General features: G+C 45.0%; 1 protein-coding gene across 1 annotated transcript in view; it reads right to left on the reverse strand.

The window, feature by feature from the left end:
• Window positions 1–631: 631 nt before the first annotated feature.
• Window positions 632–17,139, reverse strand: part of HERPUD1 (homocysteine inducible ER protein with ubiquitin like domain 1) — a 30,778-nt gene continuing 14,270 nt past the window's right edge. Inside the window, exons 2-8 of the mRNA XM_040329170.1 lie at window positions 14,865–14,942; window positions 14,709–14,753; window positions 12,378–12,490; window positions 11,423–11,524; window positions 7,233–7,571; window positions 4,960–5,071; window positions 632–1,255 (exon numbers count right to left, since the gene is read on the reverse strand). Of these exons, the coding sequence (XP_040185104.1) occupies window positions 1,109–1,255; window positions 4,960–5,071; window positions 7,233–7,571; window positions 11,423–11,524; window positions 12,378–12,490; window positions 14,709–14,753; window positions 14,865–14,942 (936 nt within the window). The 3' untranslated portion in view covers window positions 632–1,108. The remainder of the gene's footprint in view (window positions 1,256–4,959; window positions 5,072–7,232; window positions 7,572–11,422; window positions 11,525–12,377; window positions 12,491–14,708; window positions 14,754–14,864; window positions 14,943–17,139) is intronic.

The following is a 17,139-nucleotide window of genomic DNA, read 5'->3' on the forward strand; positions in this document are numbered from 1 at the left end:
CCTAAAAGTAGTTCCAGTTTTCACCCATCACGGCGGGCAAGTTGTGCCAACCTTCATGTTTACATAGGGTTTTATTAGAGAAAACCTCATACCTGGACTTGTAGAAACTGCCAGAAACTTTTTTTGCCACATATGTATTAGTACACCAAAGTCTGGATCCTAGAGCCCAGACCTCTGCAGAGAGACATTACAGGCAAACCTTGTTTCTTCTTACATGAGGCCTGGGTAGCAACCATCTTAGGCCTTTGATATCAGCCCGAGGAATGGATCCGGTTATAGCTCTTAGGCCTTCGCAGCCAGACCATCAAAAGAGCATTTCTTTTCTTACCACATGTTGAACGTGACCAACCACGTTAACACTGGTGAAAAAACTGAGGTACTCTCCATTTGGGAGGGGTTATATAGGGGAGGAACTCAATTTTAATTGGGTTTTCCAGTATCCAATCACCTGTGGTGACTACATAACCCATTAAGTAATTAAGGCTCTGTGTCCCATGATGTACAATCAAGAAATTCTGTTTTCTGTGTGACACCACTGCAAATCTAAACACATGACACATGCAGTGTGCTGTACAAAGCAGAGACTAAAACCCCACCTGTTCTTAAACTAAGTTATGAAAAGATAATGAAAGACAATACAAAGCTTCTCAGTTTATTGAAAGTATTCTCTAAAGTGCAGGAATTTGTGCGTGAAGGGTTAGCACAAGGAAGATTTTGAAATGCGGATTAGCATACTGCGTCCGGTAATATATCTACTCCACAGCCGGTAGAGTTCAAAGCAAGACTGGCCAGTATGCTAAAGTTGTTACATGTGTAAACGTTAACACTACAATTAGTGTAAATTACCCAGACATTCCACAAGGAATCAAATGCCATGAGCAGAGAATGCCCACTCACATGTGCATACTGTACATACATCTTTGGACTGGTAGAAAAGAATATTCTTTCTGAAGGAGACATGTCTCAACAAAAAGTCTTCCTACAAAACTATAAAAGCGTCAGTTCTTTGAACTGGGCCTGTTCTTGTGGCCATGTAAGGGATGGAAGACCGATAACATGCAGCTGCAAGTCCATTATCTGTACCCAAAATGTCTGTCATGAATGGTCTTCATTGAACCATTGCTGGAGGGCCCTCAGGAATCAAAGAGGCAAAGAATGTTTTGAAGAAGACCCAGGCTGTGGACGTGAAGGACTGTGCCTGAAGGATGGCGGTTGCTGCCTCATTCGGTGCTTCTTCCGCAACTTGACCATTTTCCTATTGAAAAGAAAGAAAATATGGTAAATGTACAGTATTTATAAAATGTCTTTATGGACCTCAGCAAAGCATCCTTTACACCCAATAAGCAACATAACTTTAGAAATCAACACTTACTTTAAATATTATTTTACTAAAGACCTGCAATGGCTTCCCATAGAGGAAGACACGCAGTTGACCCTCCTTTTGAGCACAGGGGTGCGATGTGCTCCATCCTTATATGTTATGTCCCTCTAAAACAGTGGTTCTCAACCTGGGGGTCGGAACCCCCTCGGGTGTCAAATTATGATTTGCCAGGGGTCTCTGAATCATGGGCTGTTCTTGAAGCCCGCAACGCTCTCCCTGCCTCTTTGTGGCCACCCAGCTGGGCTGTTCCTGGAGCCCGCCCACTAAGCCTCATCGCAGCCGCCCAATCAGTTCACGGCATGGGGGGGGAGCTAGAGGTCAGCTGATTGGTGAGGAATGTGAAGTGGGAGGGGCTGGAGGAGACCCTATGTCCTGATTCCGGCATAGGTGCCACTGCTACGAGACGCTACAAAGTCGGAGGCACAGTGAGTAACACTACCTGGGATTATAGTTGCCATTAAAAGTCCTCACAACAGTTCTCAGATCAGCAGGTGACCTTGTTCAAGAGCACCTAATCCACTCATCCCACCCCCCCACCAAGGAGTAAGAGAAGGAATACAAATAGAGAATACATGGAAGGTAGAGGAAAAGAGGGGTGGAGCAAATAAAAAGGTAGAGAAAAAACAAGAAAGACGGCTAGGGAGAGGGATGGGGAAAATAAAAATAAAAAATTAGGATAGAGCGATAAAAGGGAAAGAAAGGAGAACAAAGAGAGAGTGGTACATCCTAAAATGTACCATAAGGGGGTTTTAAAAACTGTCCAAGTGGAAGGGACTCAGGAAGCGCTAAATGCATGTGGGTTAGGTGTGCAAATTACTTGTCTTCCCCGGGTGCTGACAACCCACAATACGAAAATGATTTTACTGTTAGGGGTCCCGACAACTTGGGAAATTTTATCAAGGGGTCACGGCACTAGAGAGGTTGAGAACCACTACTCTAGACAAACCCAAGATCCCCTGGCCCTTAACAATCAGACAATGGAGGTTATTTACAAAAGGCAAATCCACTTTGCACTACAAGTGCAAACTATAAGTGCACATGGAAGTGCAGTTGCTGTAAATCTGAGGGGTAGATCTGAAATGAGGGGAAGCTCTGCTGATTTTATCATCCAAATTATGTGCAAGCTCAAATGCTGTTTTTTCTTTTCCTTGCATGTCCCCCTCAGATCTACAGCGACTGCACTTCCAAGTGCACATTCAGTGCAAAGTGGATTTGCCATTCTGTGCAACATACACTCTTCCATGATTGTGAAGAGGCTGTATAACCCATGGGAAGACCGACTCCCCTTTCTCCTCTGGAAGTGGGAAAAAGACCTAGGAAATACATTTACCCTACAAAAATGTGAACGCCAGAAAAATGTCCTATATCTAATAAGACACAAGAGGCTGGGATGATAATGACCAGATGGTAGAGAGTCAGTCCCAACCATCCCAACCATCATCCACAAAAGGTCCCCATCTTCATCCAGTACCAGTTGAAGATATCAAAAGCCCAGGCACTGTGCAATTCTGAAACATTATCTATAATAGTCTTATGGAGAGGTGCACCGAAATGGAAATTTCAGAACCAAAACGAAACCGAAATAAAGAAAAAAGGCAGGCCGAAACTGAAAATGACTTTTCTTCTTTTTTAAATAATAGTATGTTAAAACGTACACTCACTTTGCCCCCAATTGCCGCCTTACTGTGCCCCCAATTGCCGCCTCACTGTGCCCCCAATTGCCGCCTCTTGTTTCTTTTTTTTTATTACTTTATCGCTTTTTTTTGTAGCTTGTCGTTTTACTTTTTTTATTTTTGTATAATTTTCTTATTTTTAATATTTTTCTTAGTCTTAATTTTTAATTCTTATTTTATTAATTTAATTCTTATTTCTTATTTGTTTTTACACTTAACTTTATTGCTATCACACAGGAGAAAACAATTCCCTGTGTGATAGCAATTGGAGGTGACAGGTTCTCTTTATTAACCCAGTCACCTCAGGAGTGGATTGGCGTCAGGGACAGTAGAGAAACTAGGCAGCCGGGGGGGGGGGGGACAGAGTCCCGAAGATATAGCCAGCCGGAGAGAGGTATGTGATATGGGGGGGGGGGGGGGGCGTGGACGGATGGGCTGCTAGAAAAGAAAGCAACTCACCTCCGCCCGTATGCTGAAACTGTCTCCGCTCTGCTCGCACACACCCCGCCTCCTCCTAACCCAACACATCTCAGCATTAGACCGGCATTATGTTTATCATAGCGTGGTTAGGAGCAGGCGGGGCTGTGTGCGAGCAGAGCGGAGACAATTTCAGTATGTGTTTTACCGCTCTGCAGCCACTATTCATTATCGGTAATTTTAAAGCTGTTTCGGCATGTCCCCAAAACAGCTGTTTTCGGCCGATGTGTATCGGCCACCGATATAACGGTGCATCCCTAGTCTTATGGTTTATATGGCCCCAAGTCTCAAACAATAATACCCATTTGAAAAAACTGGAGAGGGGGGGGGGGGAAACGAAATAAAAAAAAAAGCTGCATCACCTCCTGGACATTACAGCAGTCAAAAGTGGGGATAGGTACAGACATGGCATGGCTCCCAATGATCTTAAATCACAACAGTGCGAGTCAAGACCTCCAGCCAAGTACTGCAACACCGGTATAGCAAGGGTTAAACCAGGACTATGTTTTCAGTGACTTAAAAATTTTCATTTGGGCCAACAGGTTGAAATGATTGTGAAAGAGTCTTTTGAACACTGTGTGCGGCAATACAATGCAGCAACTTGTCCTGCAAACAGCAAGCCATGCTTTGTTCTTGACCACACACTTCTTCTGTAGCCTGAAAAAACAGATTTGGTCATGTGGTACATCAGCCATTTAGAAAGCATGTTTATTTTATCAATGGATACAAGGCATTCTCCGATTGGCCGAAATGGAGCTTGTGACGTCATCCGCCTGTCTCTCTGCTTTGGCTAGAGAAAGCCTTGTATCCACTGATAAAAATATGGGCCCTTCCTGAATGGCTGATATGCCACATTGACAACTCTTCTTCCCAACCACACAAGGGAAGGGTGTAGGACTTTGCTGGAAACACAGCACAGCTTTCTGTATACAGCACTGTATTACAGCAGCCAGTGTTCTGCTACAATAACTATCCATTTCAACCACATTGGTTCAAACTGAAAACTACATTAAAGGTAAAAAGCCTTCTTGTGCTGCATGTGTCCCTCCAGCTGCCCCCCCCCAATACTTGCCTGATCTCGATCCATTGCTGTGCACGAGAGGGGCAGCTCTCCCGGCTCGGTCACACTTCAACTGGGCAGATCAAATTCTGTGATGAGGGGGTGGACCAAGCTGCGCGGTCTGTCAATAGGCACAGCCCCCATAGAAAGCAGCTTCATATAAAAGGACCCTAGCTAAAGAGGAGAAACCTAGAGCAAGGGCAGGGGACCCCAGAAGAGGAGGATCGGATTGCTCTGTGCAAAACCATTGCAGAGAGCATGCAAGTATAACTTACCCCCAGTGGCCCACTATCCCTACAAACCCAATACTGAAGCTTTAAGCATGCCCTCGGGGTCAGCATTATTTAAATATTGCAAGCCTAACTCACCTGTTGTTGTAAGTTGTTGTTTTGATCCTGTTGATTTCCAGCGGCCTGTGGCTGAGCAACTGCAGCTTCTTGAGGTTGTCTTTGCCTAAATGCAAACCATCCAGCTGTGTGCCTATAATAAAAGCACACGTTTAGCACAGAACATAGTTTGGTTCTCAAAATTAACATGCAATGGAAAGACATAAATTAAATGTCAAAGACACAAAAACGATGTTGTCCTTAAAAGGCCTGAATCCCAAAATTGTGTAAAGCAATACCTCAAGAGTGTATGTTGGGACCTACATTGGTATTAAAGAGGAAGTAAACTCACATTTTTTTACTTGTACCTACAGGTAAACCTATAGTAAGGCTTATCTGTAGGTACTGTGAGTATCTCCTAAGTTTAGGAGATATTCAGAGTGCATGCAGCAGATGACATCATTGGCGCATGCGCTCTGAAGGTCCGGCTTACCGGAGTGACGTCAGCCGGCGAAACGGGAAGAAAAAGCGGGGGAAGAAGGCAGCTGTCCCAGCAGTGTGCAGGCATCGTTGGAGGGCTTAGTTCTAAGGTAAGTATTTCATAATGAGCTAGTATGCATACTAGCTTATTTTGCCTTTGTCTTACAGGGTTTTTTTTTCACCAGGGTTTACAACCGCTTTAATAAATATGTTCAATTTAACCCGTCACAAACTGGTGACCCATAAAATCCTAACACCTTTATATTTTTCAAATTACAAAACTTGGTTGCACAACCCCCGCAAAGCCCATAGCTTAACGTATAACATGTTTTAAAGAGTCTAAGCACAAACCAGGAAAGGGCCTTTTTTCTGGTTAAAAAAGGAGCATAGACAAAGATAACCTAAATATTAAAGTATATCTAAAGCCAAAACATTATGGCCCGGATTCACGTAGAGTGGCGTATATTTGTGGGGGCGTAGCGCATCAGATATGCGCTACGCCGACGTAACATTGAAAGGCAAGAACAGTATTCACAAAGCACTCGTTCCCAACGTTGCGCCGGCCTAACGTAAATTGTCCGGCGTAAGCCCGCCTAATTCAAAGTAGGAAGGAAGTGGGCGTGATCCATTTAAATTAAACTTGACCCCATGTAAATGATGGGCCGAACGAACGGCGCATGCATGCTCAGATTCACGTTGAATTTACTCCCTAAGATACGACGGCTCAATTCATACGACATGAACGTAACCTACGCCCAGCCCCATTCACGTACGACTTACGTAAACAACGTAAAATACGACGGCTGTTCCCTCGTCCATACCTTACGTAAACGGCGTATACTACTGCGACGGGCGCAAGTACTGTTTTGGTTTTATGGTGTGATATTGTTTTATTAGTTGATTTTAATTGTGGTACATATTTTATATTGTTACTATGTTAATTTATGCTTGTAACACTCGGTCTTGCTGTGAATTGTTAATGTCTGGAAGCGTTTCGATACCTTCGGGTGATTCTACGCTATACAAGCAATAAAGTACGTTCGTGAATCGGCGTATCTCGGTCATTTGCATATTCAACTCGTAAATCAATGGAAGCGCCCCTTGCGGCCAGCTGAAATATGCGCCCAGGCTCCGACGGCGTAGGAAACTTACGTCGGTCTGATGAAGCCACATTTCAGGCGTATCTAGCATTAAGAATCAGGCGCATAGATACGACGGCGCATCTGTGCACTTACGCGGCGTATATAAAGATACGTCGGCGTAAGTGCTTTAAGAATCCAGGCCTATGTATTTAGCCTCACTTTCATGCCCAGTGACATTGGCGAACAGTACACAGATTGACACTCCCTAACGGACAAAGGTGCTAACCCTTTAGCACTCTATCCAAATACAATGGAACCTCGGAGTACGAGCATAATCCGTTCCAGGAGAATGCTCGTCAGTAATCGCATATCAAAGCGAGTTTCCCCATTGAAGAAAATTATTTGTTCCGCATTGACTTCAATGGGATGCAATACCGCATGTGGCCAGAGGTGGGGGGTGCCGGAGAGCCTCTCAAACACTCAGCCGGAAAGGCCCGAGGACGTATTTCAGTGTCTTTCCGAGCGGCGCCCCCCCCCACCTCAGGCCAAACGAGGTACTGCACACCGCTTTGGCCTGAATCTTGCTTGTTTTGGCTGTGTCTCGCAATCCGAGTTTCCACTGTATAATATATAAAAAAAAAAAAAAACTTTGCTTCTTGTCATATGTTAAGCTATAAAAGTAATTAGAGCCTTCACAACAAATTATTCAATGCATGCCTTCATATAAAAACAGACATCAAAGAAGACACTTACAGATACATTACAATCATGGCACCAAGGACCATCATGAAACGGGTCAGGCTGGAGTAGAAATACAGTATACTGAGAAAGATTGAGAAGCGTGCGGCAGTGTACACCCAGTCCAACCAGTCTCTGTTCACCTCATCTTCTTCCTCCACCACTCCTCCTTGTGCATTCATACGCAAATTCTGATTGGCTACGGGATTTACAGGGGCTTGAACGTCAGGGTTGGGGGCCTGGTTGGCAGCAGGGAAAGGATGAGGAAGCGGGTCTGGAGCAGCAGGGGGCACAACTGGAAGTTCCTGTCTTCTCTGAGAGGGAGAGGTGGTGGTGGCGGCAGCTGCAGCATAGCTAAAGGACGACATAAGAGTTATTATCCATATGTTCTATACACAATACAGAAGGATTCTAAGCGGTCATATGCAACGTATTATAAAAGGACCTGTCACTTGGCAACAGAAGGCGATTCCACTAATTATCCTAATGCCCAGTGAACAATCTGCATTTATCAATATATTCAAGCAAAAAAAATGAACCTGCATGCATGAAACAGCAGCAGTAGTAATAAAAATGTTCATAGGCACCATAACCCCCCTGAATGCAGGCAGTCTGGGAGTAGAATTTCCTTCAGCCCTGATTCAGCGATCTCACTGCTGACATGGACCTGGCCGGCTCCTCTGTTATGCACATGTGTCCCATGGCCTCAATCATTTCAATAGATAATAGTATTCATGGTAGTTCTAGTGGTTGTTCAGAGTATACACAGGAACAAACAGGCCACAATGCACATGCGCAGAATTATAAAGAGCTGGTCAGGTCTATGTAAGCAGCAAGGTTCCTTGATCAGGAAGAGTGGGTTTCATTAACCACTTAAGCCCCGGACCATTTTGTTGCTAATTGCTCAGGCCAGGTTTTGCGATTCGGCACTGCGTCGCTTTAACAGACAATTGCGTGGTCGTGCGACGTGGCTCCCAAACAAAATTGGCGTCCTTTTTTCCCCACAAATAGAGCTTTCTTTTGGTGGTATTTGATCACCTCTGCGGTTTTTATTTTTTGCGCTATAAACAAAAATAGAGCGACAATTTTGAAAAAAATTCAATATTTTTTACTTTTTGCTATAATAAATATCCCCCAAAAACATATATATATATAAAAAAAAAAAAAATCCTCAGTTTAGGCCGATACGTATTATTCTACCTATTTTTGGTAAAAAAAATCGCAATAAGCATTTATCGATTGGTTTGCACAAAATTTATAGCGTTTACAAAATAGGGGATAGTTTTATTGCATTTTTATTAATTATTTTTTTTTTACTACCAATGGCGGCAATCAGCGATTTTTTTCGTGACTGCGACATTATGGCGGACACTTCGGACAATTTTGACACATTTTGGGGACCATTGTCATTTTCACAGCAAAAAATGCATTTAAATTGCATTGTTTATTGTGAAAATGACAGTTGCAGTTTGGGAGTTAACCACAGGGGGCGCTGTAGGAGTTGGGGTTCACCTAGTGTGTGTTTACAACTGTAGGGGGGTGTGGCTGTAGGACTGACGTCATCGATCGTGTCTCCCTATAAAAGGGATCACTCGATCGATGCAGCCGCCACAGTGAAGCACGGGGAAGCCGTGTTTACATACGGCTCTCCCCGTTCTTCAGCTCTGGGGAGCAATCGCGACTATAAACGAATAGCCGCGCCGTCGTCCCGCATCGCTCTCCGCGGGTATCTGACCGCTGCATGTAGCGGGGGGGGTCCCGATCGGACCCCCGACCCGCGGAAAGGCAGGGACGTACCTGTACGCCCGTATGCCTGTCCGTGCCATTCTGTGGACGTACATATACATGCGGCGGTCGTTAAGCGGTTAAAGGACAACCTCAAAAGGTGAAGTTGTTCTTTAAGTCTTTAAAGGATACTGTTACGGATGTAGCAGCCCCCCCTCCTGATCCCCTGTTGTGACAGCAGGCCAGGGATCTTCTCCCTGCACCCGCTGTCACAAAAAAAAAAAAAATCAACTGTCATTCATTCACAGAGTTCTGTGAAAAAGAGAACTACAAGTGCCTTTTCAGCCGACTGCTTGTAGTTCTGAATGAATTACCAGAGCTGTAATTCATCAATATGAATATATACATGGTTACTTAATGAATGCCCTGCATGAGGATCTTTGACGGTCTTTTCACGGGCGGCCATACAGAAACCCAGGGCATGTATCTCAGTCTGTAGCCATGTTTTATGTAGATCCAGCTGGGACAATGATGCAGAGCCTGTCCCACTTCTATATATACGCTTTGTTGGCTTTACATATAGATGGAGGTGCAACATCAGCCTTGAGAATGACGCGGCCTCTTCCTGCCTTTGCCCTGATAGTGAGGCTTGGTCAAATCCAAGCCTCACTCTCTGTGACCGGGTTACTCTAGGGTGCATGCGCTATGGGATACTGAGCGTCCGCACGCTCCTTCTGATGTTATACGTCGGGTTGCATGGAGAGGACAAAGTGGCCAGCCAGCCGGCGGCCACTGTGCTGGAGCCACGAGGAAGCAAGCTCATAGAAGACAGAAATAAATAGGTAGAGAGACCCTTGTTGATCATGTACTGCCATTTACAATAGTTTTAACAGTTTACTGCACCCGGTGGGGGTAATGTTGCTGGGGGTACTCTATAACCGAGGTTGTTGACAAACCTAGCTACCCCATTCAGAGATTCAAGGTGTTTATTAGCACCTTTAAAGTCCCCAATGCTCCTATATTTTTGCATACATTGTTAAAGTGGAGGTTCACCCAAAAACTTAATTTTTAACATTAGATTGAGGCTCATTTTGTCAAGGGGAATCGGGTGTTTTTTTTAAAATCGAAGCAGTACTTACCGTTTTAGAGAGCGATCTTCTCCGCCGCTTCCGGGTATGGGCTGCGGGACTGGGCGTTCCTATTTGATTGACAGGCTTCTGACGGTCGCATACATCGTGTCACGATTTTCCGAAAGTAGCCGAACGTCGGTGCGCAGGCGCCGTATAGAGCCGCACCAACGTTCGGCTTCTTTCGGCTACTCGTGACGCGATGTATGCGACAGTCGGAAGCCTGTCAATCAAATAGGAACGCCCAGTCCCAAAGACAATACCGGGAAGCGGCGGAGAAGATCGCTCTCTAAAACGGTAAGTACTGCTTCGATTTAAAAAAAACACTACCCGATTCCCCTTGACAAAATGAGCCTCAATCTAATGTTAAAAATTGTTTTTCGGGTGAACTCCCACTTTAAGCCTGCAATACCAGCTGTACAAGTGGAACCGCTGAATTGCAAGATAATTACACCTGTTCCAGACAGATGGGTGTATCAGAGGATGGATCCTCCTGTGGTATGTGACTTCTCTCTCATTTTCTAAAGCATCTCCATATAATGCAGTGCTGTAAAATAGAAAAAGGGTGTGAACACGCTCCAGACAAAACAAGTACTATTAAAGACACAAAGGGGGTTATTTACTAGCTGGAGTGTGCAAACTGTGGTGCAACTCCACATAGAAAAACAAATCAGTTTCCAGGTTTTATTGCCAAAACTTAACTGAACAAATTGAAGTTAAGAGGCGGATTGGCTACCAAATACAGCTGCACCAGTTTTACCAAGGCCCCTTTCACACTGGGGCGGGGGCAGTGTAGCACCTCTATTTTTAGCGTTGCTTTACCGTCAATTTCGCTGCACTATTCGGCTGCTAGCGGGGGTCTTTTACCTCCCGCTAGCGACCGAGAAAGGGTTAAAACCACCGCAAAGCGCCTCTGCAGAGGTGGTATAGCCGTGGTGCCTATTGATTTCAATGGGTAGGAGCGGTATACACACAGCTCCTTCACCGCCCCAAAGATGCTAGTAGGACTTTTTTTTTACCGTCCTGCTTCCTGCTAGCGCACCGCTCCAGTGTGAAAGCCCTCGGGGCATTCACACTGGAGAGACACTTGTTTCAGGTTGCTGTGCAGGTGCTATTTTTAGCATTATAGCGCCTGCAAAGCGACCCAGTGTGAAAGGGGTCTAAATCGACCCCAGAGTGACCCTAAGTGGAGCCCTATAAGATGGGGGACACCAGTACTACACTGACTGCCTATATGCTGCTCAATTCAACGTACAATATGAAATGATTTGCCTCATAGGTGTTAGTTGGTGAATATGTTGCTGATATTTTAAACATCCACAAGTGGTTTAATGTTACCAATAGGAAACTTACTATTGCATGTAGTACTGCCTGGCGTACATCTGATGCCACCACAGAATCTGTTGAGGGCTGTACATAGAATAGGGAGAGAGAGGTGGACTTGCTGCTTGAGGCCTGTAAAGGAATTATAGATCAGTACACAATACAACATATATAATGGTAAATATTAGGGTTGTCCCGATACCACTTTTTTAGGACTGAGTACAAGTACCGATACTTTTTTTCAAGTACTCGCCGATACCGAATACCGATACTTTTTTTTAAATGTGTCCCCAAATACAGCCATGTTCCCCCACGGATGGAGCTATGTCTCCCCCCATATCCAGCCATGCCCCCCCCCATATCCAGCCATGTCCCCCCCCATATCTAGCCATGTCTCCCCCCATATCCCCTCCCATATGCAGCCATGTCTCCCCCCCATATGCAGCCATGTCTCCCCCCCATATCCAGCCATGTCTCCCCCCCATATGCAGCCATGTCTCCCCCCCATATGCAGCCATGTCTCCCCCCCATATGCAGCCATGTCTCCCCCCCATATGCAGCCATGTCTCCCCCCCATATCCAGCCATGTCTCCCACCTGCATCCCGCTGCCGCCGACTGGTTAATACGCGCGGGGAACATTACAGCTTTGAATAGCTGTAATGATTCGCGCTGCGTATAGACACTCCCCCTTGCTCGGGATTGGACAGTTCACCCGAGCAAGGGGGAGTGTCTATACGTGGCGCGAATCATTACAGCTATTCAAATGAAAGCTGTAATGTTCCCCGCGCGTATTAACCAGTCGGCGGGGATGCGGCGTAACGGCGGCGGGGGAGTATTCTATTTCGGTATCGGGGGTATTTGCGGGAGTACGCGTACTCCCGCAAATACTCGGAATCGGTCCCGATACTAGTATCGGTATCGGGACAACCCTAGTAAATATAATGGATTATGCTAGCAATGTCAAATGTATGTGGCCATTCATACCTGGGTGGATTTTCTTGTGCTGATGGAACATTCGGTAATGAATTGCGCTGTCTGACGCCATCTGTCTGAGAAGCAGAAGGTTGTGTTGTACTGCTTGGCTTGTATTCTGCAGCCTGAAGACAAGATACCCATGTACGTTACTTACAGGAACCACCCTGTGTTGTGCAATCATTGTTGGCACACAGCCTAAACACATTTTCAGAAATATCTTATACTCCAAACCCAGCACATCAAGTGTAAAGTGCAATAAGTACCATGTACCAACCAGATTTTACTGGTCCAGTGTCCATAATCTGGGTACAAGCCTAGTTAAGATGCCAGCAAGTCTTATTGGCTTCCTGTAGTATCTGAGGCCTTGACAATCCAACCGCAAGCCCTTTGGCCTTGTGACAACCACATACTGAGCAAAAGACCACAGCTGGGTTTGCTATCTAAAGCCACAGGGGCTCCAGCTCGGTCTGTAAGACATCACCACTTGGCATATTGCGAGGAATGTTTAAACAAAATGACTGAAGGTGAATTAGAGCAGCTATTCTCAACCAAGGTTACATGGAACTCTAGCGTTCCTCCAAACATTGCTAGGGGTCCCTTGAACTGTGGATGAGGGACCTTCCATCTGATATTGTCTACATCAGGGGTGTCCAAACTTTTTTCAAAGAGGGCCAGATTTGATGAAGTGAACATGCGCAAGGGCCGACCATTTTTCTGACATTCTTTGAACCATTAAAATTTGTGTTTGCCCGAGCACCAATACACGGCCCAACAAGAATTCTCCTGCCTCTGTGGCTGTGTGTGGTGAAGAGATGACTTGGGCGTGTTATTTGGATATACTGTATTTATCAGCATATAACACACACCTTGGGGGAAGTTTCAGGGAAAAAAATGTAAATAAAGAACTGTGAAGCAAAATAAGGGTTATTGCCCATCAATGCAGCCCAATCAGTGCCATGAATGCAGCCTCGCCATTGCCATGAATGCAGCCTGATCGATGCCCATCTGCAGCCTCGGAGGGGAGGGGTGGCTGGACGAGTGCCAACAGATTACATACAGGAGAATCTCCTGCTTACACAGCTGCCTCTTTAATACAATGTCCCACCTCCTATGATAGACAGAGGAGTCGTCCAATGGCAGCCCAGGAGACAAGACTTCCTATTACAGATGCCGCAGAGTAAACGGGAGATTCTCCAGTAGGTAATTTGACAGCACTCGTTCCCCGCCGCTCCCTGTCCCCCCCGAGGCAGCGCCGATAAATACAGTATATATCCAAATTACCAGGGGTGCCACATTAAACTGGAACGGGGGCCACAATTTTTTTAATATATATTTTTGGGGGATATTTATTATAGGAAAAAGTAAAAAATATTGCATTTTTTTTCGAAAATTGTCGCTCTATTTTTGTTTATAGCGCAAAAAATTAAAACCGCAGAGGTGATCAAATACCACCAAAAGAAAGCTCTATTTGTGGGGAAAAAAGGACGCCAATTTTGTTTGGGAGCCACGTTGCACGACCGCGCAATTGTCAGTTAAAGTGACGCAGTGCCGAATCACAAAAACTGCCCAGGTCCTTTACCTGCCTAAAGGTCCGGGTCTTAAAGTGGAGGTTCACCCGGAAATCACAATTTTTAACATTAGATTGATGCTCATTTTGTCAAGGGGAATCGGGTAGTATTTTTAAAATCGAAGCCGTACTTACCGTTTTAGAGAGCGATCTTCTCCGCCGCTTCCGGGTATGGGCTGCGGGACTGGGCGTTCCTATTTGATTGACAGTCTTCCGACGGTCGCATCTATCGCGTCACGATTTTCCGAAAGTAGCCGAACGTCGGTGTGCAGGCGCCGTGTAGAGCCGCGCCGATGTTCGGCTTCTTTCGGCTACTCGTGACGCGATAGATGCGACCGTCGGAAGACTGTCAATCAAATAGGAACGCCCAGTCCCGAAGACCATACCCGGAAGCGGCGGAGAAGATCGCTCTCTAAAACAGTAAGTACTGCTTCGTTTTTAAAACAAAATGAGCATCAATCTAATGTTAAAATTTTTTTTTAGGGTGAACTCCCGCTTTAAGTGGTTAAGAGAATCAAGCCCTAAATCTTCCAAAACAAACTCCCCTGGGTACACAGATAGGAAATGTTTACAGAACATTAATACATTACTAGCATGCCTGGCTTGCAGAATGGCTGCTGCCTGCACAGTAAACAGGAACAACATGAGGGAAGTGCCAGAACAGCGTGACCTTCAACCCTCCCTGTACACGCTGCTCCCTGTAACAGATAAAACAAAGGCATTCTTGTTCTAAATCGATGTGACTGGTACTGCCGTGGTCCAGAAAAACTTACCTGGCTCCTCATAGAGAACACAAGGTGCAACACGTGTCTGTTCTCCTGGAATGCAAAGAATATGTTTACATTAAAGCGCACGTCAATACCAGCAATAACTTATCGCAAAACGCTGTTTATTCAATGATTAACAATAAGCCGTGCTGGAATACTTACCATGGAGAGGACCTCGGTGAGCTTCAGATGGTCGGGGAGGAGTTTTCCTGAGTAGATCAGCCTCTGGTCTTGTTCCATCTGCAAAACAAAAAGCATGAAATCAGTAAAGTTCCAGAAGGCTTCTATATTGAGGAATGTGCAAATGGGAGGCCTGGCAGAGGGGAGAACATCTGTACATGACACATAGCAGCCTGTTTAACCCTCTCGCCGCCAGATTCCGACCACAGCAACCTCGGAAAAACAAGATCAGGCGGCTTTCATTTATGCTGAGCAGAGAGATTACTAACAAAGCCGTAAAGGGCTTATTTATGTGTGAAAATCACTGTGTGCAGAGTACAGTTTTCTACACATCAGATATATATATATATATATATCTACTGACACATTCACACATCAGTATATATATATATATATATATATATATCTCTACTGACACATTTAAACATCAGTATATATATACCGTATTTTTTGCGGTATACCGCGCTCCCGCGTATACCGCACACCCCTAAAGTGGCCCCCAATCCTGTGGAAAAAAAGTTTTTTTTGTACTTACAGTTTTGGTGTCTTGCGCGGCCTCGTCGGGTCCGGCGTCCTTCTGCGGCTTCGGGTGTCCTCTTCGGCGGGTCCGGCGTCCTTCTGCGGCTTCGGGTGTCCTTCTGCGGCGGGTCCGGTGTCCTCTTCGGCGGGTCCGGCGTCCTTCTGCGGCGTCCTCCCCGCTCGTTTCCCGCGCCGAGTTTGAATACTGCGCCGACATATACAGAGCGCAGTACACTCGTGTATTGTCGGCAATGCTCGGCTACCCGCGCTGACGTCCTGGACGTCCAGGACGTGAGCGCGGAAGGAGCCGAGACTGGCCGACTATACCCGAGTGTACTGCGCTCGGTATATGTCGGCGCAGTATTCAAAACTCGGCGCGGGAAAGCGGGTATCAGCGTATACTGTGCACCCACGATTTTGCCCTGATTTTCAGGGCAAAAAAGTGCGCGGTATACACCGATAAATACGGTATATATATATATATATCTCTATCTACTGACACATTCACACATCAGTATATATATATATATATATATATATATATATATATATATATATATATATATATATATATATATATATATATATATATAATCTCTGACACATTCACACATCAGCGAATTCAGCAGCATAAAAAAAAAAAAATATATATATGACACCCAAAGTCGGAAATGTTAGTATTATGTACAGTTTTACACCCTAGGCATGTAAACATTGGTGTACCATTCACATGCATACAACTATGTTGCCTATTAGGCATCACCAGCTGACTGCATCCCAGCATGCCACATGCCTTTCACATAGTGTGTAAATCCAGACATAGAAAAGTCAAATTGCAGCCGGGTCAGGAGGGATCGGCCAAGATTTGAACCATCTATGGGCAGGCTGATTGTACCAAAGTTGATCCATTGATCGACTTGGGTACAACCAGCATGTTGGATTTTTACATGCTATAGCTATCGCAGATCGCCGCCATTACTAGTAAAAAAAAAACAAAAAACTTACGGAGCAAGTGGTTTGTGAATACTGCACTTGCTCCTGTAAGTTGCGGTGGTGTAGCGTAAATACGATACGCTGCGCCGCCGTAAGATCAGGCGCAGCTACCTGAATCTAGCCCTTTGTTTAAAAAGTCCTGTAATATTAGCTTTTCTTTTCAGCCCACTTTAATCCTGTTTCATTACTACATTTTTCTTCAGTTTTAAAAGTTCAAAATGTAAGGCTCCATGCACACAGAAGCTAAAAAAAAAGCTCTAAAAAAACGCCAGTAGTTTTGCAGGGAGCCTTTCAACGTTTTTTAGCATTTTTGCAATAGCGTTTTTCAGTGTAGCAATTTCTTAGCTTTTTTTTTTCCCCAATGGTTAAAAAAAACGCCAAAAACTCTGGCGCCAGCATTTTTGAGCGTTTTGCGTTTTTTTCCGCCGAAAAACTGCACTTTGAACACAAATTTTGGGCGTTCAGAAAAAAGCCAATAAACTCCAAAGCTCATTAACACTAAAAAACGCACATGTGTGCATTGGCACATAGGCTAGCAGAGTTCAGTTTATGGGCTTTTTAACCACTTCCATACGGGGCATTTTCAACCCCTTCCTGCCCAGACCAATTTTTAGTTTTCAGCGCTGTTGCACTTTGAATGACAATTGCGTGGTCGTGCAACACTGTACCCAAATGAAATCTTTATGTTTTTCCCCCCACAAATAGAGCTTTTGTTTGGTGGTATTTGATCATCTCTGCGGTTTTT

Source organism: Rana temporaria, chromosome 11 (assembly GCF_905171775.1).
Source record: "Rana temporaria chromosome 11, aRanTem1.1, whole genome shotgun sequence".
Classification (NCBI taxonomy): Eukaryota; Metazoa; Chordata; class Amphibia; order Anura; family Ranidae; genus Rana; species Rana temporaria.